Raw genomic sequence first — 27,884 nt, 5'->3', positions numbered from 1 at the left:
ACAAAAAGCAATCATCTGCCAAGTCAAGATTTATTGCAATTCTCTTACAAACTTTGCTCTCCTTTGAATTGTATCAGAAGAAGGATTAAACTTGACAATGATGCAGGTTTGCTATTTGGCCTTCTCTTTCAGTTGTCTATGTTCACAGAAAACACATTATTCTATACCTTGAAGCATCTATCAAGCTGCTTAGCTTAGCTGATGTGGAGAATGGCAACGTGGTGCGCTATCATTCGCCACAGAGGATAACTGCAGTGCACATCACGGATCCCAAAAAGGACACGTGGCGAACACTAGGCTTACTCCAATCTCCTTCATGCAAGGAGCACGATACCAATTCCTAGAATCTCAGTCGAATATGACATCAGAGCACACCATGTATCCTACGAAATGAGGAGCACATTGGCACTCCCTTGCGAGAATTTAAGGGCACATGGCCACCTAAGGTATTTTCTTCTTCAACTCTTTCCGGCACTCTAGCTCTCCTGCAATCTACCTCTTTTAAGCACTTCAGCTCTCTTTCTCTACTTGGCTGCCACCGGCTTGTCTTCACTAACTCAGGCCTAGTTGGCCTCATTAATCTCTTTAATGACTTGAGCGTCAAAGTCTTTTATCAGGGAAAATCTGTGCCCACACTTTTCTAACAGCCTTCTTCAACCTGAGAATATCTCTCCATGAAATAAAACACACAAATATGGACATATTTTCAATGCAAGACAAAAAAAAGCTGTCCAAATGGACCTTGCCCTGACTGAAGCCGAACTCAGTCTCTTCTCGTAGGGGAACCACCTCAGAGCCTCCTCTAACTTCTGCTTTTGCAAGTAGTTGAATCCACTTCAGCTCATCCAACTCAACAAGGCACTTCATATGTTGCTCGTCTACCTCAACTCAAGTAACATCAACAATAAACCTTGGGAAAATGTTCCTCTAACAAGGATTAGCATGACTACATGACCTCAGTCCAATCTATTCATCATAGTTCCTAATTCTTCGGTCTTATTCTTCCATGATAAGGATCACTTACCTTGAAGATTGGCATCGATGCTGCAAAACAGTGCTACTGATGTGTGGGTTGGAAGCATCGTTTTTCTGAGAAAACGATGTTTTGTTTTTTTTTTTTTTTGTTTGGAAATGTTGCTGTCAGGTAGGACATTTCCTGAAGTAACAGCAATGTTTTTTGTTTGGTACCAATGCTCCAAAAAACTTTTTCAACACTGGTACCTATTATCCAGTGTCACGTCATTTCCCTATCACTGCCATCTCATGTCCATGTTGGTAACAACGAGCTGCAGTTCCAGAAAATGCCAAATTCGGCATTGCTCCAAGCCATGCCTTCCCAATTTCCAAGGCGTGACTTGAAGCACCATTTTTTATAAAACAACGGTTCCAAATAAACAGACATTTCCTGAAGTTCCATTTTTTTGCCTCTCTCTATTTTGCCTTATACCTGTAGCTGACTTCCAGAATTCTCTTTTATGGGGCTGTAGGTCCCACAATGTTAAGGGATGCCAACTATAGTCAAATCCGCGTGAAATGGCAGCAAAATAAAATCAACAATTCTTTTTGTCTGAAGGCAATCTTCTTCTTGATGAAGATTACATAAAGCTTTACAACACTCACATAAGTGGTTACACAAAAAACAAAAAAGAAAAGAACATTCCACAGATGTAAAACCTGGTTGATGTAATCATCGGGTAAAGAACGGACTAGATTGATGTAAAACCAGGAGCATCCTACCCTATGTATTTTGGGTCTGCACAAAATGGGGCCAAAACTTTGTCCAAGGTAGTAAGGTTTTGAGCCTACACCCAGCCCAATGTTGTATACCTGGGCCTGGCATCTAGCTGTGTCCCACACACAAAGCCGCAATTGAAAGTAAAGTTTTAAAAATCGATCCAAAAACAGATTTATTTTGGCCAATGGTTTCTAGGTCAGCCTGCATAATATTAAATATTAAGAAAACAAATAAATAAATAAAATATAAAATTAATCCAAAAATTGTTGTTTGGGTCGAACGTTTTAGAGATTCAACTGCCTAGGCAAGCAATTTGCTGATCAAATTGAGGGTCCATTTGGTTCGTAACTGGAATTGGAACCAGAATGGTTTATTTCCATAGTCTGTTTGGTTTCAGGCAGGTATGAGAATGGGAATTTAAATAAGCTGGAATGAGATTTTATTCCCAATGGAGGAATAGGGAATGCCATTCCAGTAGGATTGGGAATAAAATTCCAATTCCACCCAACCAAACAGTTGAAATTGGAATAGCCCATTCCGGTTCTGATTCTATACCTCTATTCCTGCAAACCAAATGGGGCCTGATAGTTTTTAGGTGATCAATTTCTGGGATGAACAGTTCGACCACCTGCATCAATGATGATTCGAAAACGATAACTAAATGCAAAGTTGAATTGATGAATCCATAAGACTCTATTTGATTTGTACATGTATTCTTTCCTTTCATTTCCCTACCTTTTCCTTCAAATCAAACATAGCCTAAAGGAGATATACTATAGGTTCACTATTTTTCCTCTAAACAGTTGAAGAATTTGCACCCCAACATGAGGTTTAGATGAATTTAAATTTACCCGTGACATATAAAGGACGCATAAGTTAAAAGATGCCTCCATGTAATTTATATACATTTGCAACCCAAAATGAAATTTGGGAAGAGATTTTGCTGTAGAGATGGATATACAAATAATTACATGGTCAGCCCGAACCAGTCGAGCCATAGGGCGGACCAACCTTAAAGTGAATCCGCTCTTTTGTTTAGAAATTACGATTACAACTTCGTAACTTCACATCGATGAATGTCTTTTCAACTCTTTTTAACACCAACAATTATGAAATATTGATGTTATCTGTTTCCAACTTAACGAGAAAGGTTAAAACAGAGTGATGTGATGAGGATTCATCAGGGACAATCAAAAAGAAAGAATGGACAAGGCCCAAAGATATAATAGTTTGCAAATTTTGATTCCTGACGTCTTACTTTAATGGGTCCAAATCTCTCCTCGTAATTGAGTACATTTGACTAACGAGTTGTGTCTTGTCACCAACTGAAAGGTCTATTGGTAATTCATACAAATCTTAAATTCTTATAGCATCTTAGATGAATGCTATTAAGACCTGTTGGGCTGGGCTTCGGGTCTGATTTTACTCTGTCGGCTCCTACTTCGGGTCCATTCAAAATTTGGCAAAAGCCAAATCCGAGTCCGGCCATTAACAAGTCTTGGCAACTTTAGTTTTGGTACTAAGTAAATGAGATTTCATTAAAATAAGGGAGGATACATCATTAGATATTCATTGAACAGGATTTGCATTAGCTAGGAAGGCAAATTCATTCTTTCACAAAGATTAAAGTTAGCATGCTAGACTTTGGAAGCTACGTGGTGAATTGCACTGTTTGTTCTTCTAGGGATACTAACCAGAAATCTTGCTCGGAGAGATTTGATATTACTTAAGAGTGCCCCCATAGCAGAAACGGGAGGAAGCTAAAAAATTCTCCAAGTATGGAGGAATTTAATAACCTCATTGAGGTCTTAGCAACTAAGAGGAGCATGGTTTTCAAAACCAGACCGGATCAGAAAGTCAGACCAAAAAAACCAGTAATCATTCAGCCCCCGGGTCCGGTTATACTGTAAACCGTTATTTATTAAATAACTATTGAAAAAGTCAAAAAACCGTTGACTCGGGTGATCGAACCACTAAACCGTTCGACCCGGACAGCGGTTTGTGAGTAGCAAAATTCATTTTGGCTCGATTTAAAACAAAAAAAAATGGCATTCATGTCCCCTATTCCAGCCTTACGAGTTAGGGTTAGAACAAAAGTTCATTTTTGTTCTAACCCATCCAAGTTTCAGCCTTCCTTCCTCTCTCCGATGACGTGACCGATGACCTATGGTAGCCACGACCGACGGTGAATCACGACGACTAACGACTGGGGTGGATTTCCTTCCTCAAAAGGGCTTCATCTACGATGGTGAGCGACAAGGAGCAGCAGTGGATTTCCTTCCTCTTGTAATCAATAGCAACAAGGAGCAGCGATGGTCGACAAATTTGCAGTGATGACCGTTGACTTTGCAGCGGTGGATTTCCTTCCTCTTGTAATCAGCAGCAACAAGGAGCAGCGGTAGTCAACAATTTTAAAACGGCAGCCGGTATTTTGTAGCAGCGGATTTCCTTCCTCTTGTAATCAGTAGCAACAAGGAGCAATGGCGGTCGGCAATTTTGCAGCGGCAACTGACGATTTTGCAGCGACGGCAAATGGTGAGCTTTGAATTTTTTGCTTAATTTTTATTAGAAAACTCAATATAATAAAAATTTTCATATGCAAAATATCATATTGGTTTTCATATGCAGATTATCATGATTCATGAAAATTGTGTATTTTTTTGCTTATTTTTTATTGGAAAACTCAATATGATAAAACAATACCATCATGATTGATTTTCATATGCAGATTATCATGATTCATGAAAATTGATTAATTTTTTGCTTAACTTTTATTGGAAAACTCAATATAATAAAAATTTTCATATGCAAATTATCATATTGGTTTTCAAATTATAAACCAACACCATATTGGATTTCATATGCGGATTATCATATTGGTTTTCATATGCAATCTGTAAGGATTGCACCAATAAACCAACACCATCATGAATGATTTTCATATGCACATTATCATGATTCATGAAATTGATTTTCATATGCACCCATAGACCACTCATGAAAATTGATTCTTGATTTTATGCATTATTAATTTATTATTAATTTTTGATTCTTGATTCATGCATGGATATATTGAAACAAAATTACATTGCATATATTTTGTGTAAATGAATGTGCTTGCATGGAGTGATTTTATAATTTGGTTGATTCTTTTAGTCAAAGAATGTGCTATTCTAAATTCTAAATTTTATATTTTGTGTTTGTATGAAGGGATTTATTTTTGAGTTGGGTTTCTTTGGTTGAATTAATATGATGAAATCCCAAAGTCCAAATACTAATACATCTAATACAGCTCCATCACAAGAGTCCATTTCATCAAATGATAGAGCAAAAACCGGTTCTGCTTGGGAGCATGTTTCCCTTATGTTTGTTTTGAGGGAAAAACTATGGACCATTCCCTTCCTTTCCCTACTTTTTCCTTCAAACAAAACACAACCTTAAAGTTGACCCTCTTAATGGATCAAAGTCAATGGCATGTCTTTATTGTCAAAGGACTTTTAAAGGGGGAGGGATTAATAAGATGAAACAACATCTTTCCCAAAGGAAAGGAAACATTGCAATTTGTTGTAAATTACCCTATAATGTAAAATACAAAATGAAGTAATCGTTGAATGAAATCAATGAAAGAAAAAGAAGTAAAAAGCAACCAATGAATTTTGTTGACACTAGGACACAATGTGGAAGGAATGATAATGATGATGATGTTGAGATTAGGGAAATAGATCCACCTATTACACATGATACTTATTAAGGGAAGAAACCAACTACATTGGGAAAGGGAAAATCATCTTCAGGGCTAATAACTAGCCATTTTGCTCCACGAACCATTCCAGGTGCACAACCTAGTATTAAGAGTGTATTGGCATCCAAGAAAGCAATTAATCACGTGGATCGCGCTATTATGAAATGCTTGTGTGATGCTTGTATTCCCTTGAATGCTTTGTGATGGAACACGATCTGGATGCTCCTAGATGGAGGATGATCTTGAGTTTGGCTGCGTGGCGAGCTAGTTCAGTCTACAAAACAATGAAGTTTAGAGAACCTGAGGTGGCCAACCCGGCAAGGTTGCTCCAATGCTTAAGTTAGTATTGCGAGCTGAAAGTTGAGTGATAAGTATACTAGTGAGCCAATAATTGTACATACCTGGGACCCGGAGGGGTTGATGCCCTTATATAGCTGAGCTATCGTGGGCCTTACAAAAATGGCTCTGGGGTCTTCGGCCTAAGTGGATAAGATTTGTTTCTACTTTAGTCAGGGAGTAGCGCGTCAGTTAATGAAGTCCATTGCCTCCGCCCGATCTGCAGGGAGAGGATAATGCCAGCCGTTACGTAGTGTGATCCTGCGAAGTTTGGAGTCTATTGTGAAGCTTTTGGTGTCAATTATGTGTTACTTCGGTTCTTGGGCCCCGAATTGGATTAGGTACCGAGGTGACTTTATGCCGAGATGGCTTTGTGTCGAGGTGACCGAACGCCCGTGCTCTAAATTCTGCTAGCTAGGTTCCTTTTGCTGAGTTGTCATCCTTCGGGTAGATCGTGTCCACATGACCTTTACTTACTAAGTTGTGCCAAATCACCCTTTATCAATTGCCCCTCACTCCTCGTGCCAGGGGTCCTGACACGTCGTGGGGAGTTCATGACGAGCCCAAGTGGATTTTGCACAAAGCCTAGGTGATACAGAAGGCGAACCATTGGTAGGACCTGTTCGATCGTTTGGCTCAACCAGGGAGTGACCCAGATCGCATATCAAGTATGCGCGGACGTCAAAAGGTGCGTCCATTTTCTTCGCCACAAAATCACGAATTTAGAGTCCTTGAGGTTGCATTCAAGTCTCTTAACTTGGTGTCAGCTATTCCCAGGTCCGAAGTTGTCTTTCTTCGTTCTTCTTTTGAGGAGTTCGTCTCCCTTTGCTTTCAATTCTGTTTGTCCTTTCTATTAGTATGTGTAGCCTTCGCTTAAATAGCCTTCTAGATGGGAGCAAAGAGTCCGCTGGGGTTAAGCTAGGCGCCTCGGCACAAACCGTGGAGCCTTATCCTGCTGAGTTAGGCACTTTAGCACAGGATGTGGACTCCAATCTATTCAAGGTGGACTCACCTCGGCGAGAGTGAGAAGCCTCTGGCAAGTCGGCCTCCACCTCATAGCTTCAGTCCGTCTACGATGACAACGGACAGGATCCTATCCCTAGTAGCTCAGTACAAGCTTCCCAATGATTTTGTTTATAGTACTCCCTTAGGCAACTTTCCTTGGGATCACGATCATGACGAGATCGTGGTCTTCGAGGAGCAGGCCGTATCTAGGTTGCGTCTTCCACTCCATCCTTTCATAATTGAAATCATCAAGTTTTTTGACATTGTGATAAACCAGCTACATCCAATCTCCATCCGTAACATCATAGGTACCATTGCCCTTTTCTACGATTACAACCGACCTCTAGACCTCAACATATTCTCTTCGATCCTTTCCATAAAAAAAAAACTCATCATGTGTTCTACCCGAGCACAGGCGAAGTTACTATATGTCTCCTCACCACGGGTACAGATATTGTACGAGCTCCCTAATAAGGTCCCAGCCTGGAAGGGATGCTACTTCGTGGTCCGTAACACTGAGGGGTGGCCCTTCCAGACTCACTGGAGGGTAGCCATCCAAGATCTTGGCATCAGACTGGACCCGAAGACAAGGGAGGAGGTCCGATCTTGGGCGAAGCTTGGCCTGAAGTTCATGAACTTCATGACTGAGGAGAAGCTCGTGCAAGCCGCTCTGAGCCCTCCTAACTGTTGTACCTTTTTCTTGTTTGTTTTAGTTCAATGTTGTATCTAACTTAGTTCATTACTTGTTGCAGTTTCCATGGATGACATCCCTGTCGATGAACTCTTCGGGAGCATGCAAAAGGGAAAGAAGAAGAAGAGGGCCTCCAAGAAGGCTCGCCTCCACACCGAGACTACCACCTCTGATGTCGCCGCCTCTGCCCCTGAACACCCACTTGTCGCCAAACATCCTCCTGTGATCGACTTGGTTGAGGAGGACCAAAGCAAGGCCACTCCACCCCATGCGCCCAAGGAGACAACGTCTTTAGAGCCTCAGCCTATACCAACGGTCGCTACCTCTTCGGGCAGCGATACCTCAATTTGGAGTATTTTGACTCTGAAGTCCGACCTTCTCAAGAGCAAGGACGTGGTATTTTCCAAGGAGGTTGCTTGTTGGGCTGACTTGCCAGTTACTCAGCTCAGGGCCCGAGAGACCACGCATTGCATGGTGGTATGTACTAAGCCTTCAGGTTGCTTGGTACTTAAATTTTTCTTCATACTTATACTTGTTTTCGTCTTTTGGTAGGTGAATTCTTCTATCCATGCCTTGGCCTACCAGTCCAAGGTGAACTTGAAGTGAGCTCTCGAAGCCGAGGAGTCATCTCGAAATGCCCACTCCAAGCTCAACTTAGCTCATTGCAAGATCAACCAGCTGAAAAAAGACACGCGAGCTAAGAAGGAGCTATTAACTCTACTGATGATGGAGAAGAATGAGCTCAAAGCGGTGAAGAAGCAATTTAAGGAGCACGAGGTGGCCCTGAAGAGAGAGAACGAGAACCTCGAGGCGCTTTGTGAAGGAGTGGGCTAAAATTCTACTTCCGGCTATAGAGGATGCCAAGGCCAAGGCTGTAGAGGAGTATAAGTCTTTGGCAGAGTACAGCGAGAAGATGGTCGAGGTCGGTGCAACGGGCTACTGCAAGGGATTTAAGCTCAGCAAGTGGTTGACCCGGCATGAATTTCCCCACCTCAACCTCAGCGCCATCACGACACTTAAGGTCACGAAGGAGATGGCTGTAAAAACCGCAAAGGACCCGGATTCCGAGGAGGAGAAAGGCGACGACCTTCTCGACAATGATACAGACGGAGAGGGAGAGGGAGTTGATGCCGCCGAGGACCACATGAAGACAGATTCGCCCGTTGATGCTTCTACTAGGAACGAGGAGCCCTGTACTGACTGATGCCTCTTTTCTTGGACCCCCTTTGTAAATACTTGATGTCCCAAGCCTCCGAGCTCGACTAACTAGTTGTAATCCTCTCTTCTTCTCTCCCCTTCTTTTTTTTTTGTTACTATGTACTCGAAGTACTGTATTAATGGAATACAAACCTTTTGCAAAATTTTTCTAAGTATAGATTACTCCCGAACTCGAGATTACTTCCAAACTCGAATAGGAATAATTGATATCGTAATCCAGGGTGAGAAGACATTGTAGGGCGTACATGCCTAACCTAAATGCACCCGAGCTACTTTGCCTTACCCATGCCAAAGCGACTGGGTTTTAATGAGCAATGTCGAATAGCTAACCGGGTCTTAAGTTGCCTATGCCGAAGAGGCGAGTAGGACTTCTCTGCCCATGCCGGAGAGGCGACTAGGTTGCAAATCATGCCGAGGTATTTTTTCAACTCGGTACCATAGCCCTTAGGCTTCTAGGACTGACCTAAGGTCCTCTATCCAGTTCGTCGTCCATAGGATCAGCTTGGTTGTCTTATGAACTTAGTCATTTTTTGCTTGTATTGAGGTTTATAGGAAGTATCTCTTTAAGTTTCTGATATTTCAAGCTCGAGGTACCTACTTCCCTTCCATGGTCTCGAGCTCGTAGGTTCCTTCTCCGAACACTCGTCTGACCCAGTAAGGACCTTCCCAATTCGGACCGAGCTTACCCATGTCGAACTCAAGTACCATTACCTTACGAAGAACCAAGTCGCCGACTCTGAATAGTTGCTATAGTACCAAGCTACTCTCTGCTGGTAAGCCGCTGTCCAAATGTAGGCCAGATCGCATACCTCCTTGACGAAGTCCAAGTTTTTTATGAGGTAGTATGAAGCGGCACACTATGTTTTTCCAGAAGAATTCTGTATGTAAAGAGATGTGATGGTTACCAAGGGCTCGGCCTCCACCCACTTCATGAAGTAATCTACTGCCCAATTGCCGGGGGGAAAGGTCTGAGTATGTCTATCCCCCTTTGAGCAAAAGGCCATGGGCTGGTGAGGTATTTTAGACCGCCAACAGGTAGTCGGGGGATATTGGCATGCCTTTGGCAATTTCACACTTCTTGACAAGCTCGATGGCATCTGCTTTCATGATAAGCCAGTAATATCCTTACATTAGCGCCTTCTAGGCAAGCGCCCTGCCCCCCAAGTGTCCTCCACAGAGTCCCTCGTGGATGTCACGCAATAATTGATCCACTTATGAAGGTCGCAAGAAACGTATATAGGGGAACGTGAAGGATCTCCTATACAGCCGCTCACTTATTAGAACATATCGGGTTGACTGTCATTCTACCCTCTGACTTGCATTGCATTCTGCCAGCAGGGTCTCGTGAAGCAGATAGTCGATGAGCGGGTCTATCAAACTCAGTTCTGCTACCAATACGGGAGCGACCTCTTCTGCCCCCCCCTCCCGAGAATGCTAGGGCAAGGCAAGTCTTGGATATATACTGTCTGCTTCGTGTTCTCGTTGGTATTGGCTAATCAAGACCGTGCATCGGCCTTAGCGTTCTCGAAACTCGGTATCTGCCTAATGAAGCAAGAGTGGAAGTTTGACAGAATCTCTCTAACTTTGGCTAGGTATGCTGCCATGATCTGGTCGCGAACCTCGTAATCACCATTAACCTGGTTGACTACCAATTGTGAATCACTGCATAAAATTAGGTGTTTGGCTCCCATCTTTTTTGCTAGGTTGAGCCCGACGATTAGTGCCTCATACTCCACCTCATTGTTCGACACTTCGAATATGAACCAAAGAGCACACTCCAGCATCACCTCGCTAGGCCCGTACAGCATCAATCCAACACCACTTCCTCGTAGATTCGACGAGCAATCTATGTGGAAGATCCAGGTCTCCTCGTCTCACGCTAGTCCAACCCTGACGGGGACCTGTGTCACACTGGCCAATGACTCCAACGTATTAGCGAGCTCAGTCAGTTCCAGGGTTGGTGTGCTGAGTGTGCATTTTGTGACGAAATCCACCAAGACTTGGGCTTTAATTGCTAGGCGGAGCTCAAACCGGATGTCATATTCGCTTAGTTCGATGGACCATTTCGTCAATCTCCCAGACACCTCGGGCTTGAGCAAAATCTGACTCAGAGGCTTGTTGGTGAGGACAATGATAGTGTGGGCCTGTGAGTACGAGCATAGTTTCTGGGCTGTTATGACCAGTGCGTACGCTAGCTTCTCGATCTCGGGGTACATGGTTTCGCATCCTGTAAAACTTTACTAACATAGTAAACAGGTCGTTGGACCTTGTCAACTTCTTTGGCCAGTACCTAGCTGACCACCTCATCACTCGCGGTGAGATACAACTTTAACTCTTCTCCTTCTTCAAGTCGGGTTAGAACCGATGCAGTACTTAGGTACCTTTTTAGCTCACCAAACGTGAGCTTGCACTCCTCGGTCCATTTGAAATTCTTGTTCTTTTTTATTGCTTTGAAAAAAGGCTAGCATCGACCTGCCGACTTAGACATGAACTGGCCTAGTGCGGCTACCTGTTTGGTCAACCTTTGGACTTCCTTTCTTTTCTGGGGTGGTCTCATATCTAAAATAGCTTTAATTTTTTCCAGGTTGGCTTTGATGCCACATCGGTTCACTATATAACCTAAGAATTTACTGACGTGATCCCGAAGACACACTTGTTCGGGTTTAATTTCATATTATACTTCCTTAAAATTTGAAAAACATCATTTAAATCATTCAATAAAGAGTTCGAGAATTGGGTCTTCACGACCATGTCATCCACATAACATTCCACTTGATTGCCTATCAATGGCTCAAAAACTTTATTTACAAGTCGTTGGAATGTTGCCCCAACGTTTTTTAAACCAAAGGGCATAACTTTATAACAATACAGCCCGAGTTTGGTTATAAATGAGGTCTTGTCCTGGTCAGCAGGGTCCATCCTAGTCAAGTTGTAGCTGGAGTAGGCGTCCAGAAAACTTCGCAACTCGCGCCCCGAGGTCGCGTCTACTAGGCAGTCAATTCTGGACAGTGGGAAGCAATCTTTCGGGCAGGCTCTGTTCAGGTCAGTGTAGTCAATGCACATGCGCCACTTGTCATTGGCCTTCTTCACCAGTACCGGGTTGGCGACCTAGCTCGGGTAATGGACCTCCCTAATGAAGTCTGCGGCGAAGAGCTTTCCAACCTCCTCATCGACTACCCTCCACCGCTTCGAGACGATGTTGCATTTTCTTTGTCTTACTAGCTTGACTAGAGGGTCCACATTAAGTTTGTGAGTTATTATTTTTGAGTAAGAAACTTACAAGTTGAGTTCAGAGTGGTTCGCCGATCAAGGTGCCGATTTGAAGAGTTTTGGCTGACTTGGTCTCGAAAACCAGTATGTGGATTGTTTCTTCTGTCAGGGCAGCTCGCTCCTCTGTATGCTCCGCTGGTTGTTCGAGCTCGACGTCCTCCACCAGCTTTGCCTTTCCTTTCAGGGTCGCCATGTAGCCCTTACGGGATTCGAGCCGGTCACCTCGAACGACCCCCACATCGTAATCAGTTGGGAACTTCATCGCTAAGTAATAGGTGGACACTAAAGCACGTAGAACATGTGTGATAGGCCGACCTATGATCGCATTGTAAGGGGATGGAGTGTGACCACCAGAAAAGTGTGCTCGAATCGCACGACGTTCGGCCACGTGCCTGTCTCTACTAATACAGTGACCCGACCGAGGGGTCTGACCTCTTCTCCTCTAAAACCTACAAAGGGTACGTCTACTGGCTTCAAGTCACTCTGTTGTAACTATAGTTTATCGAAGGTCTCCTTGAAAAGGATATCCGTTGAGCTGCCCGAGTCCACTAGAATTCACTTCACTTCGAAGTCGTTGATTCTGAGTTTCACGACTAAGGTATCATCATATGGATACTAAATCCCTTGTGCATCGTCCTCGGTGAAGTAGAGATAGGTTCTTCAAGCTGAGGTTGCTTTGGCGAGTTTTCACCTTCGTTCTCCAATTCCCATACCGATGTCCTCCCTACTGATGATGTGCACCCCACAATGATGGACCCACCGGTGATCATATTGATTACACCGCGGGTTGGTCACTCCTTTGGTAACTGTCGAGGTGGCTGCTCATTCTACCTACTAGTCTTGGGAGCGTTCCTTCTCTGGTCTCCCTGACGATCTCCCTACCGGTCTCCCTGCGTTCTCTCTTCCCGTAGGATGTAATTCTTCAGGTGTACCCATGGCGGATGAGTTCCTCGATCTCGTTGCAGAGATTCCTGCAATTCTCCGTGTTGTAACAGTGATCCCGGTGGAAGTAGTAGTAGACGTTTGGGTTTCTTGTGGTTGGGTCTCCCCTTAGCATGGGTGGCCATCTGATGATGGAGGAGTCCTTGATAGCCGTTAGGATCTCTCCTCTCTTCGCGTTAAGGGGGCTGTAGTTAGTTCGCTCTACTGGAGGGGTCCTGGAATGCCGACCTGACTTGTAGCCACGCGAGGGTGAGTTACTTCTCTAACGTGGAGATTTGCTTCTTTTTCTTCTTGGGGACTTACTTTTCTTTCTGTTTTGCTTGCTATTGCTTGTTCCTTTGTCTTTTCTCTTCCTCTTTTCACCTGACGGATTGTCAATCTTCTGGTTGATTTCCTCTTCAGTGTCGATGAACTGATCAGCCAGCTTGAGGAACTCAGTGATGTTCTCCGATTTGTTTGCTACCACATGCCACTTGAACTCTCTGTGGGTAATCCCCTTCTTCATTGCAATGAGGCGCACTGCTACATCGAGGTCCAGTATCTACAAGCACGTCTCATTGAAGCCCTTGATGTAGCTTCTGATAGACTCTCCTTCCTTCTGTACCACGTTCAGAAGGCTCTCCTTTGACTTCGGACATTTTTTACTAGTGATGAAGTGCACTGTGAATAGGTCAGCAAACTGAGCCCAGCTCTTGTTGGAGCCCAGTGTGAGGTTCCTATACCAGGTCCGAACTACCCCTCTGAATGTGGTGGAGAAGGTCACACACATGCAGGCTTCGTCAACCCCGGAAAGGTGCATCTGAGATTGGAAGGCTGCTATGGTCATTAGGGTCGAATGACCCATCATACTTGTCTAGCGTGGGGACCTTGAAATCCTTTGGCATCAGGGCCACTAGGAGCTCGGGTGATAGGGGATGACCAGCTTAGCAGAGCAGGCGTAGTTTTTGTTGCCATCAAACTTACCTCATCTCTTTCTGGTGGACTGTTTCTGGCTGAAGAGCAGCGAGTCTTGCGATGTCGCCATTGTTGCTTCTTTGCAGGTTCGACATTGGTGCTGCTAGCCTCAGTCTGGTCTAGTACCTCGACCCTAGCTCTCTCACACTCCCGAACACTATCGCGAGGTGCATCGGGGTTCCTTCTCGCTGACTCCTCTTGTGTGTGAAGCCTACGCTGGTCATGGTGAGGCACAAAAGGGGCTTGCCTCGAGTTTGCATCTTGGATTCCGACCTGATGATCTTCTCTCCATGACCTGTTGTTCTTAGGCCGTGAATGCTATGGTTGGTTGCTTCTGTCGGGTTGGCTGACTTCGGGCCTGTCTCCTATATTCCCCCCTGAAAGATCAGGGGAGTGCGTTGTCTATTCGTCCTGCCCCATGGTAAAGTCTGGCTCTTGGGAGGTACTGTACCTGCGATGTCCCCTCACACGATGGGGGATCGGCGGACATCTTGAGCGGATCTGTGCGGGCTCCGATTCTGCCCCTAATGTTGAGTGGCATGTCGAGGCGGAACCAGTTGTTGACTCGGCTGCAATGGTGGAAATTATTGTTGATACTACTGGTAGAGAAAGTATTGCTGGAACTGTTGGACCTGTTACATCTGGATCTACATCATTCGGACACACTAAACCAGGTCATTGAACTGGGTGTGCCCGACCCTAGGGGGAGTCACAGAGGGTCTGAGAAGGTGGTGCCCACCTAGGGGAGCGGGATGCTCACTTGTGAGAGGGTCTGTGATACAAACCATGATGGGATCCTCGAAACTATGAGGGAGATGGTAAACTCTCTAATATACACCATGCGACCTTGATGGAGAGTTGGTTGCTAATCTTTCCCCCTGGGGACGTTCATGTCAATACCTTTCCCGGTGTTGCTGGAGGAGTCCATTGAGAGTAAGATAGAGGTTGGAATGGCCTTTGGATCGAATTCCCACAAACAACACCAAATTATGGAGCACGATCTGGATGCTTCTACATGGAGGATGATCTGGAGCTTGGCTGCGTGGTGAGCTAGTTCAGTCTACAGAACAGGGAAGTTCAGAGAACCTGTGGTGGCTAACCCGGCGAGGTCGCTCCGATGCTTAAGTTAGTATTGTAAGCTGAAAATTGAGTGATATATACTAGTAAGCTAATAATTGTGCATACCTGGGACCCAGAGGGGTTGATGCCCTTATATAGCTAAGCTGTCGTGGACCTTACGAAAACGGTTCCAAGGTCTTCGGCCTAAGTGGACAAGATTCATTTCTGCTTTAGTCGGGGAGTAGCGCGTCAGTGAATGAAGTCTATCACCTTAGCCCGATCTGAGCGGAGAGAGGATAATGCCAGCCGTTACATGGCATGATCTCGCGAAGTTTGGAGTCTATTGTGAAGCTTTTGGAGTCGGTTATGTGTTACTTCGTTTCTTGGTCTCTGAACTGGAATAGGTACCGAGGTGACTTTATGCCGAGATGGCTTTGTGCCGAAGTGACCGAACACCCGTGCTCTAAATTCTGCTGACTAGGTTCCTTTTGCTGAGTTGTCATCCTTCGGGTAAGTTGCGTCCACATGACCTTTACTTACTAAGTCGTGCCAAATCACCCTTCATCACTTTGCATTTAAGATAATTTCAACCTATGTTGAATGCACTTTCTACTATAGTCTTAGGGTATAAAGCTCCTTTATATCATAATTGTATGACAAATTTGTTGAAGCATTTAGTTCAGGAGGTTCAAATGTCAGTTGATAAACTCCGTAAGGATTGGGCTACATATAGTTACACTATAATGGCTGATGGTTGGACAAATAGACGTAGTCGAACATTGATTAATTTTTTAGTGTATTGTCCTATAGGAACTGCATTTGTGAAGTCTGTAGATGCTTCTGAAACAGTCAAGAGTGCAAAGAATTTATTTCTTTTGTTTAAGGATGTTATTGATTGGGTAAAATCAGAAAATGTTGTTCAGGTAGTCCCTAACAATGCTGCAAATTATGTAGTTACAGGAAGATTGTTGGAAACAAAATTTCCATGGATATATTGGTCACTTTGTGCAGCACATTATCTAAACTTGATGTTAAAGGAAATTGGGGAAATGGATCATGTTGCAAATGTGGTTTAATGTGCATCTAAAATTACCAAATTTGTCTGCAATCATACTTTTGTACTTCCAATGCTAAGGAAGAGACCTGGTTGGACTGAGATAATACGTCCTGGAACCACTCGCTTTGCAACTAATTTCATTGCAATTGATAGAATTTTAAAGAACATGCATGATTTACAAAATTTGGTGACAGACTGGAGTTTTATTGACTCTAGGTATGCCAAAGATGCAAAGGGGAAAGAAGTAATAAAAATGGTTTTGGATTCTAAATTTTGGGCATAGTGCAAAATGATTGTAGTTTCACATCACCTCTTATTAGGGCATTGAAACTTGAAGATTCTAAGTTTAGGCGTGCAATGGGGTATATGTATCATGCTATGTTGAAAGCAAATGAATCATTGAAAAAATATTTTAATTATAAGAAAGCTAAATATGGCCCAATCATGGAGATTATTGATAAAAGATGGAATAAAAAAATGGGTCATAGACTTCATCTTGTAGGCTATTATGTTAACCCAGCCTTCCAATATGATACAAAATCAAAAGTTAAATCCTCGGCCATTGTGTCTGTAATTTTTTATGTCATTGAAAAGCTTGCAGTCAAATCAGATGACGTGGAGATAAAGTTAAACAAAGAGCTTACTATTTTTTGAAAGACAAAAAGTCAATGCCTCAGGTAATAAATCTTTTTTGGGTAAATTTTTTAAACTACCCCTATTATTTAACTAATTAACAAACTATACCCTTACTGTTTAACTATTGTGCTAGAGTACCCTTAAGTTTTCAGACAATTGACTAGTTCTACCCCTGTCGTTAGTCCCGTTAATATTTCCATCAAAATCCGTACACGTTACAAGATATGATGTATAATTTTTTTTTAAAAACCTAAACTACCCTCCATCCCACTCTCTTCACTTCCCCCATTCCTTCTCTTCAACCTAATACTGCTCTCTCTCTCTCTCTCTTTCTTTTTTGGTTCACCAATACGCCACTGCAACTCCCCTTTCTATCGATGAGAACAAGGAGTTGCAGAATTAGAAAGCAACTCTAGTTCCATTTCTCCTCACCAAAATTGGAAAGTACAAGAACTATATACATCTCTACCAATTTCCCCCTTTCGAATGATCCCTTCTTTTTCCCCACTCAGAGGTGCGGCTTCATGGAAGCAACCAGAAGGCCCACGGCCTGCAATGGTGTGAGGATGCCCATCGACTCCTTACTCGTGTTCAACCTCAGCCTATCAGCTTCCTCCATGATACTCGCGTGACTCTTTTCAACTATCAACAAGCAATTTGAGAGTTGAAAGTTGAAACCTACTTATCTGTTAATCACCAAACAAAGTGAAAAATCAGAGAACTTGATCAGGACTCAGCGGGTCCCATTCGTTGGCACGCTTTCCCTTTATTTACAGCAGTATTATTATTAATGGTGGGTGATTCTTGTGGATGAAATTCTGGGGATTTTGTTAGTTTAAACTATTAATTCACTGGATTTCTAACTATGTAGTATACATCTGGATATGCTTCAACCACTGAAACTGGTTTCATGCCCTCGCCGTATGCTTAGCCTACACTGGCAACTGGTTGCTAAAACCCGACTGGGCTACTTGAACGAGAAATAATGAACTAGATTAACAGCTACAGCTGGTATGGTTGTTGTCGGCAGCAAAAAACGACGATGTGCGGTTCAAATGACTAAGATCTGATCTTAGAAGTTCCTTTTAGCAGGGGAGTATTTTGCTTTCTCGTTCAGTGAAAGGGTTGGCGTGGCAGAGAGTTTTGAAGACAAGGGAAGTAGGATGATCCACTGGGGTTCCTTCTTCGAAGGGTTCTTGTGTAGCGTTATCACCCTTCGAGGCTGATGTGATGAACATGTGCTTTTTGGTGAAGATGAACAGTTAAGTCCGACTACTACCGTATGAATGAGTAGTGTGGTAGCGTTGGACTGCGAGCGATGGATCGTTGCAAAGAAAGGGAAAACAAACAAGAGTTCCCTTAAAAAATCCCCAATTTTTTAGTCAAAACTGAACCCCCACCGCTATATTCCAGTGACCAAAATCATGTACGAGTGGTAATCCCATCCGACAACGGTCCTACCGCTGTGTTCCAGGAACCGACTATGGTTTTTCCTAGACTCTCTCTCTCTCTCTCCTCCTGCTTCATTGAAGACACCAGACCATTACAAGTTCTCCTATCAGGGTCAGAGCGAGAGGGGTCAGGAAACTTCCAAGGGTGATGTGATTTTGCCGGTGCCTCTCCTTAGACTAATTGATGGAGGCCCATCACAAGGCCCATCTCACCGTAGCAGTTCTAGGATAAGGATAATTCAAGATAAGGTTAAGTGTAAGAATTTAAGATAAGTAATAACTGATCCAAGATTAGCAAGAAAAAGTAAGACTCTTCCAAAGATTAGTAAGATAAAGCAAGACTCTTTCAAGACTCTTCCAAGATTATCAAGAAAGACTCCAACAAGCATCAAGATTAGCAAGATAATCCAAGATTCATGCATCTAGGGAGATCGGACGGTGGAGATCAAACCAAGGAGAGTTCGATCCTATCGGATTAGATATTTGGATCTATCCTAGTTGTTGTTTCCTAATCATTTTACAATTTCTCAATGTATTATAAATACTGCTATTTCCCAAAATTATGAATCAATTCATACTTCATATTTTTCAGATTTTCTTGAGTTCTCTTCTTTTAGCTTTCGCCACATTTTCTCTCTCCTAGAGAAATCGGTGTTATTCGCTAGGTGCTAGTGAACGCCCGGTGCTTGCATAGTCAGTTCCGATTTTCATTGCTTCCACACTGCGTCAGGTGGTATTAGAGCAGGGAGTTCACTCAGACAGATGACCAACCAAGACGGTAGCAGTCGCAACCCACCCCGTGACGGAGATCAGGGGTTCCCAGCTGTTTGGAGAGCGATTGAAAAACAGCGCACAACCACACGTAACATCGAATGACAGTTGGCAGAGGTGACTGAGCAACTGCAAACCTTGTTACGGGAGGTTGTCTTACGGAACCGGGAAAATCCACAGCAGATCAAAGGAGACAACCACGATAGACCACCCGTCGTTACTGTGTCCCGACGCCCAATTCTTGACGATGACAGTGAGGATGATTTCGAATTTGGTGGTGCTCCAGTTCTTCCCGGCAACGACATAAAAGGTAGAAATTAGCACAATCAAGGTAATTTCATTCCCCATGAGAATAATGATGAATTTAAACTCAATGTAGATATTCCTACTTTTAGTGGAGATCTTGGTATAGAGGGACTTCTGGACTAAATAACAGAAGTCGATAGGTTCTTTGATTACATGGAGATACCAGAGGAACAAAGGGTAAAACCAGTAGCTTTCCGATTAAAGGGAGGCACATTTGTTTGGTGGGAATGGATGAGAGAGACCCGGATGAGAGAATGAATGGGTCATGTTCGAACCTGGAGACGCATGAAATAATTAATCAGAGGTAGATTTTTACCTCCTGACTATGAACAATATATGTTCGAATCTTATCAGAGGCGTGCACAGGGTTCTCGCAGTGTTAATGAATATACATCTGAATTTTTGAGATTAGCTTAGAGAAATCAATTATCTATAAGTGATAACCAGCAGGCAGTCCGTTATCTAAGCGGTTTGAGATTGTCCATCAGAAATAAAATTGGTGTACAGATGGTTCTCAGTGTGTAGGAAACAAGGAACCTAGCCTTGAAAGTAGAATTAATGTTCCAAGACAAGGCACACGATGATAATTACTGCCGGTACAGCGGAAGCGACAACAGACCGGCAACTGTCGATAGGAACAAATCAGTCCCGGCAATACAACCTTCTCACCCGGCAAGCACAAGTAATGCCGGTAAGGCTACTACAGGAGGGCATACTCGAGGTAATCCTTCTAACCCTCCTAAACCCAGTAACCCTTATGCAAGACCTGCTCCTATTAAATGTTTTAAATGTAATGAGGTGGGACATAGATCCAGTGACTATCCTAGGAGGAAGGCAGTTAATATGGTAGAAAGGGATGAGGAAGAAGATATTGAGGAGGAAGTATATTGTGGACCTGATGGAGAGGATGAAGAGGGTCCATATGAACATGAGGAATATACTTGTGTAGTAAGAAAATTAATGTTGTCCTAGAAAAATAAGGATACTTCTCAAAGGCATTGATTATTTCGTACCAATTACAGGGATGTCATCCAACAATTACAGCTGATTCCTAAAAAACATCCCAACCCATACACAATTGGGTGGATTAAGGAAGGAGGCGGCGTACAAGTGGAAGAACGCTGCAATGTACCTTTTTCAATTGGTAAGTACCATGATGAAGTATATTGTGATATTGTAGATATGGATGCTTGCCATATTTTGTTAGGGAGGCCTTGGCAGTTTGATACAGATGCAAGGCACATGGATAGGAAGAATACCTACCAACTTGAAAAAGAGGGTACATGTTATACTTTGTTACCCATAGCAGAAAAAAATATTACAAATACTCCAAAGGCACATGAGAAGGATTTCCTTACCATCACCCATCATCATGCTGAATTTGTTAAAGAATGTAAGGATATTCATGAAATACATTTGTTAGTAGTAAAAGGAGAAGATGTTAATGATGAAAATAAAATTCCAGTTGAAATACAGGGACTACTGGATGAATTTAATGATGTAATTCCAGAGGAGTTACCAAATGAACTCCCTCCCATGAGAAATATACAGCACCATATTGATTTTGTTCTAGGTGCTAGTCTACCTAACCTCCCACATTACAGGATGAGTCCTAAGGAGAATAAAATCTTACGGGAAAAGGTAGAAGAATTATTGAAAAAGTGACACATTCAAATCAGCATGATTCCTTGTGCAGTACCTGCCTTACTTACACCTAAGAAGGATGGCAGTTGGACAATGTGTGTCGACAGCAGGGCCATTAACAAGATTACTAATGGATACAAATTTCCCATTCCTAGGCTGGGCGACATGCTAGACTAACTAAGCGGAGCTATAGTTTTCTCAAAAATAGATCTCAGGAGTGGATATCATCAAATCAGGATCCGTCCTGGAGATGAATGGAAGACAGCCTTCAAGACTAGAGATGGCCTGTTCGAGTGGTTAGTCATGCCCTTTGGACTAACCAACGCACCCAGCACTTTCATGAGGCTAATGAACCAAGTATTGTGCCCCTTCATTGGTAAATTTGTGGTAGTCTATTTTGATGATATTTTGATATACACCAAATCTATCACTGAGCATGTGGGATATATTAGGGAAGTCTTGCAAACATTGAGGGAAAATAAATTATATGCTAATTTGAATAAATGCATCTTCATGAATGATAATTTATTACTCCTGTGATTTATTATAAGCAAGGATGGAGCAAAAGTAGATGAAGAAAAAGTGAAAGCCATTAGGGAGTGTCCGACCCCATCCATTGTCACAGATGTCAGGCGATTTCATGGGTTGGCAACCTTCTATAGGTGCTTTATTAAGAATTTTAGTAGTATCATGGCTGTCATTACTGAATGCTAGAAAAAAGGGTAAATTTCAATGGGGAGAAGAACAAGAGCAAAGTTTTGCTCTCATAAAAGAAAAATTATGTACTGCTCCTGTCCTTACCTTGCCAAACTTTAATAAATTATTTGAAGTTGAATGTGTTGCCAGTGGAGTTGGCATAGGGGCTGTATTGTCCCAAGAGAAAAGACTCATTGCTTTCTTCAGTGAAGCTAGGATAAAGTGGTCTACTTATGACAAGGAGTTCTATGTTGTGGTTAGAGCCTTGAAGATACTTGGGAAGGGACAAAATAGTAGAAGCAGTTAAGGGGCGATATGACTGGCCGAAGTTAAGAAGGGACGTGTCTACCATTGTAAGCAAGTGCTATGTTTGTCAGACAGCTAAGGGACAAGCCCAGAACACAAGTCTCTACATGCCGAAGTTAAGAAGGGACGTGTCTACCATTGTAAGCAGGTGCTATGTTTGTCAGACAGCTAAGGGACAAGCCCAGAACATAGGTCTCTACATGCCCCTACCCATTCCTATTGCTATATGGGATGACCTATCCATGGACTTTGTGCTAGGCTTGCCAAAGACCGAGAGGAACATGGACTCCGTCTTTGTGGTGGTCGATAGATTCTTAAAAATGGCTCACTTCCTCCCATGCAAGAAAACAACAGATGCATCCGCTATAGCCAAACTATTTTTCAGGGAAATTGTCCGCTTGCATGGGGTACCCAAGATCATCACATCAGATCGTGACACACGGTTCCTCAGTCACTTTTGGATGACCCTATGGAGGTTGTTTGATTCATCACTTAATTTCAGCAGTACAGCCCATCCGCAGACAGATGGACAGACAGAAGTGGTAACCGGACCTTAGGGAATTTAATCCGCAGCATATGCCGGGAGAGGCCAAAACAGTGGGACTTCGCCATTGCCCAGGCTGAGTTCGCCTATAACAATGCAGTGCACAGTTCTACAGGAAAATCCCCATCCTCCATCGTATACATGAAGGTCCCTAACCATGCACTAGATTTAGTGAAGCTACCCAAAGTACCTAGCGCCAATACCTCAGCAAAGAAGATGGCAGAACAAATCAGTCCATCCAAGAGGCCGTGAAGAATAAGCTAGAGCAATCCAACGCCAAGTACAAGATGGCCGCAGACAAGCACCACCGACCTCAAGTGTTTGATGTAGGTGATGAGGTTATGGTCTTCTTAAGGAAGGAAACGATTCTCGTAGGTACTTACAACAAGTTGAAGCCTCGGAAGTATGGTCCATACAAGATTGTGAAAAAGATTCATGACAATGCCTATGTAGTGGATTTACCAGACCATATGGGTATATCCAAGACCTTCAACGTTGCTGACCTTCATCGGTACCTGCCAGAAATAACACTTGCCTATCCTAGTCACGACTTGGGGTCGAGTTCTCTCCAAGTGGGGGAGAATGATGGAGGCCCATCACAAGGCCCATCTCACCCTAGGGGCGGCAACTCCTAGGATAAGGTCAATTCAAGATAAGGTTAAGTCCAAGAATTCAAGATAAACAAGAACTGATCCAAGATTAGCAAGATAAAGCAAGACTCTTCCAAAGATTAGCAAGATAAAGCAAGACTCTTTCAAAACTTTTCTAAGATTATCAAGATAGACTCCAAGAAGCATCAAGATTAGCAAGATAATCCAAGATTCATGCATCTAGGGAGATCGGACGGTGGAGATCAAACCAAGGAGAGTTCGATCCTATCAGATTAGATATTTGGATCTATCCTAGTTGTTGTTTCCTAATTATTTTACAATTTCTCAATGTATTATAAATATTGCTATTTCCCAGAATTATGAATCAATTCATACTTCATGTTTTTCATATTTTCTTGAGTTCTCTTCTGGATGTGAACACAATTAGAGTGTTTTTTAACATATACACACAAAGAAAATGAATAGGTTAGAGCACCAAAGGCCAAGGTTCAAAATATCGACACGTATCGGTTGATACATATCGTTCTGGGACCCCTCCGATATGCCCCTATAGTGGGTGTATCGGGGGTATGGCCGATTCAGAGTATGGAGGAGACCTAAACCGGCCCTCCTGAACCGGTTGCGAAAAAAAATATAAAAATGAAGTATTGATTTGCCCGATATGCCCCTACCAGCGTATCGGGCTTATCGATATTTTGAACATTTCTAGAGGCTCAATGATCTAGTATATGTTCATTGCAACATGCATATGATGGATGGGTAAGCGTTTTATGTTTCATGGTTGCCTTTTTTTATGCTTTCATTGCATCTGATGTATCATTTATTGCTCTGTAGGAGAAAAATTGAAAGTCTTGACCCAATCAAGCATGAACATGTTGATGTTGTGGAAGATTGAATGGTGAACGATGATGAGGATCCTCCATTATTTGATGGTTATGAGAATGATGATATGTTTAAAACTGATGAGACAACATTTCCAATAATGGAATCACCATCAAGAAAAAGAGCTAGGACTAATGGTAATTATTATTGATATTATCTCAAAAGGCATTTTCATACTTGATTCTTTTGGCTATTTTTTGAGTTCTAATTTTCTATTTTTGTTCTTTAAGTGGTGATGATTAAATTATCATTGACCAATGGGGAATCATGGAGGAAAATGCAGCTAACACCCAACTTGGAGATGTTGATGAAACACAACCTCTCGAAAATGAAGATGAAGATGATGGTGAAATACCACCTGGCTTTGGTTGGTAGTTGATACCATTGAGAAATGAGGCCAACATATCTTGAGAATTTGGATGATTAGATTAGTGAACTCTATGTTAAACTTGAAGTTTTGATTTGTGTTTAATATTTGTTGAACTTGGTTTGTGATCTTTTTGTTACTTATGATTGTTATCTTTTTACTTTTGGGTATCTAAATATTATGTTTGATGAACTAAGAATGCATGATGTTATGGCAATATCTATGGAATCTTTTGCAAATTTTCTTTTCTTGTCTTCTTAGTGTTTTTGAAAAGGAGGTCCAAGGAAACTCTGAGAGACTTGACCATCTAAAGGGGTTCATTTCCATTTGTATAGGTAAGGGCATTTATAAATCAAGTCTTGCTTTTATTTAGTTTTACTTCTTAGTGTATTTGCATTTTTCTGTTTTAGTTTTTGTATTTTTTTCTGTATTTATTTGCACTTTCTGTTTTATTTTATTTTTGTATCTTTTAAGTATTTTTCTGTATTTATTTGCAATTTTCTGTTTTATTTTTCTGTATTTATGTGCACTTTTCTGTTTTATTTTATTTTTGTATCTTTTAAGTATTTTTCTGTATTTATTTGCAATTTTCTGTTTTATTTTTCTGTATTTATGTGCACTTTTCTGTTTTATTTTTCTGTATTTATTTGCAAATTTCTGTTTTATTTTTCTATATTTATGTGCATTTTTCTGCTTTATTTTTCTGTATTTTTTTCAGTATTTATTTGAAGTTTTCTATTTTATTTTTCTATATTTATTTGCACTTTTCTATTGTATTTTTCTGTATTTATTTGCACTTTTCTATTTTTCAGTATTTTACAATTTTCTGTTTTATTTTTCTGTATTTTTCAGTATTTTCTGAATTTATTTGCAATTTTCTGTGTTTTTTCAGTTTTTTACAATTTTCTGTGTTTTTATGTAGTTTTTTGGATTTTTTTTTTTTTTTTGTATTTTATGCACATGTATGAGTATGACTAAACACATCCTAATTTATCTTTATTTTTTCTGTATTTTTTAGAATTTTTTTGTACTTTTTTTGTATTTTCTATTTGTTATGTACTTTGTTATTTTTGTATTTAAATAGTTTTATTTTTCTGTATTTTTTAATTATTTTTTTTTTAGAATTTTTCTGTATTTTATTTTTATATTTTCTATGTATTTTGTACTATATTATTTTTGTATTTAGATAATTTTAGTTTTTTGTTTAATTTTATGCTATTTTTTTGTTATTTATAAATATATATTTTATTTTTAATTTATTTATGACATCATGGATCGAACCATTCGACCCAGATAGTTGAACCACTTAACCGTAAACTGACCCCCTGATCAGTTCTGTTTCGGGGTCATTTTTAAAAACCTTGAAGACTGGTGTCTCTTAGCATATCGTCTATAATGTTCTTTACATACTCGAGTTGATATTATTTTTCCTTTTTTTTTAAGCAAATTGTACACCCATACTTGTACTTTAGATGTTTTTACATTTATATCAAATCCACACTTGCATGCTATACTATGAACTAGATTATTACTCAGTCTGATTGTATATACCAAAAACAAAATCAGCAAAAATGTTCAAAAGATTCAGATTCAGAACATAATCCTTCAGAGGAGCTTCTAGCTATAAACATAGACTCTGTTTTGCTTCAGCTGCTTTATTAACTTCTGGCTATTAGAATAGTTCGTCTAGAAAGAGTCTACTAATTTTAGAGTACTTGAATTTAAACCCTAATTAATTTTTGTACCAAACCATTGTTCCAGTCTTATACGTAGATATATGAATGTCAGTTTGTTCAAGAGCTACTAAGAACCTGTTTTGAGAAGGGAGAAAATTGATCAATGGGATTTTAGTTTAATTGACCAAAATATTCATATTTTTTTTCAGATTTATGTAGGGTCTGTGGAAAATTTATTTTCCTTAGATAAGTGGTAAGTGATACCCATCTCACAGGTAAGAAAATAACTTTCCCACCTGAAGGGAAAATTGTCAACAAATGATATAAAATTGTCCTTTTTAATAATGTATTTTTATATCTAAAATGCGTATTATCTTATTTATCCCACCTGAAGGGAAAATTGTCAACAAATGATATAAAATTGTCCTTTTTAATAATGTATTTTTATATCTAAAATGCGTATTATCTTATTTATCTGATAAATAAAAATATATTTACCTGAATAAGTGAATTTTCCAAATAAATAACTTCCCAAAAATAAACGGGGTCTTCGTTGTATCTATGATTCAAAATGAGAGGAATGGAATTTGTGCCACCATACACTAAAACAACTACCGGGAAATGGCAGCTAAAAATTGATGAAGATAAATCAGCTCCTCTTATATGTGGCTCCTGGTACTCAAACAACTAAGCCGCAGGTAGGTGGCAAAGCCCGTGTTTACTCTTTAGCAGCCACCAAAATGTAGCAAACCCAAAGCAAGACCAACTTGTATTGGATCAACCCAGTTCAGTTGCACAAGGCCAGGACCAGCCCACTGTTGCATTGGGCCTTTAGCCAAACCTAGGGTCAATCATGATCTTCAACAGCCAGCCTAACCTGGGCAAACGAGGGAATTCATGCTGATGTATAAACGAATGTAAATGGCAGGATTTCTGATTGGCCTTGTCTCCAACCCAAAATTATAGTTGTTGTTATGATTTCAATCATGATTTTCAAACTGCCATTGATCCGGACAGTCGGACCATTCAGTCTAGCAATTGTTCAGGCAACTGGTTCCATTTTACCCCAAGCCCATTCTCTGGTTCATTCAACAGCTTTTGACCTTTTTATTTTAATTTTTTTATCAAAAAAGATTATCCATTCAAATCGGATGGTTGAACCATTAACCCCAAAACCAATAGCCAGAATAGTTTCGATTCAAGATCATTTTTTAAAACATTCGTTTCAATTGAGAAAACCGGAAAATATCTATAAATGTAGCGGAAATTTGGACTTACCGATGACGGCAAACAGTTTGTATGGATTAGTCCCAAAGAACATTGGCATTAGTCCAAAAAATGGCATTAGTCCCAAAATAACCTAAAACTGTTGACTTGTGAAAGTCATTTATTAAAACACCCGTATAGTGTCATGAATTTACTAAAACCTACTTTATAAATTGTGTTTTAAAATACTCTCTGTGGTTTAAAATCTTTCATTTAAGTGATAGTGGAAAATGATAATTTTAACATTAATATTTATTTTCCCTTTAATAAAATACAAATAACCACTCTTTTTGGCTCTATTAATCAATTTTATTTTCTGTATAAAAAAAAAAATAGTTAACTATAATTTTGCAATAAACAATCATAAGCCTATGTGCACTTTGAACATTTTCCATCCAGTTTAGATGATCATATTCTCAGTGAAAATTTGATTAAATAAATAGGTTGCAAAACATAGAAGGTGCTTTGGTAAAATGAAGATCTCTATGATAACCTTAATTAAATCTGTGAAACTATAACGCGGTGCTAATAAAACAAAATAAATTACCTTGAATTGGGGCATGCTCCTCATACAGTGCACCTCACACCACCTTCGCAGGCACATCCCACTGTGTATTGGGAACATCTCCCAATACAATGTACCTGTGAGGTCGGTGTGAGATGCTCTGTGTGAAGAATAGATCCAAACTCACGTTTACCTCAAACCTGGATCATCTGCC

General features: G+C 41.1%; 1 protein-coding gene across 2 annotated transcripts; it reads left to right on the top strand.

Moving 5' to 3' along the window:
- Positions 1-3,781: 3,781 nt before the first annotated feature.
- On the top strand, positions 3,782-24,462 carry LOC148879649 (uncharacterized). 2 transcript variants are annotated; one of them, XR_016104303.1, is made up of 3 exons: positions 3,782-4,270; positions 23,809-23,993; positions 24,087-24,462. XR_016104303.1 is itself a non-coding variant. In XM_088961248.1 (3 exons), exons 1-3 carry the CDS (start codon positions 4,216-4,218, stop codon positions 8,113-8,115), a joined length of 525 nt encoding a protein of 174 aa, XP_088817374.1. In that variant the 5' UTR covers positions 3,799-4,215; the 3' UTR covers positions 8,116-8,870. The 2 variants fall into 2 exon arrangements, 1 of the variants encoding a protein (XP_088817374.1); XM_088961248.1 differs by lacking the exons at positions 23,809-23,993; positions 24,087-24,462 and adding exons at positions 7,571-7,986; positions 8,062-8,870 and having other exon boundaries at positions 3,799-4,270.
- The last annotated feature ends 3,422 nt before the right edge of the window (positions 24,463-27,884 follow it).

The sequence above is a fragment of the Nelumbo lutea genome, chromosome 1 (genome assembly GCF_056320005.1).
Source record: "Nelumbo lutea isolate HS-2025 chromosome 1, American lotus-T2T, whole genome shotgun sequence".
NCBI classification, from domain to species: domain Eukaryota; kingdom Viridiplantae; phylum Streptophyta; class Magnoliopsida; order Proteales; family Nelumbonaceae; genus Nelumbo; species Nelumbo lutea.
The sequence above is the reverse complement of the archived record's forward strand: the minus strand, read 5'-3'. Positions and strand labels throughout refer to the sequence as shown.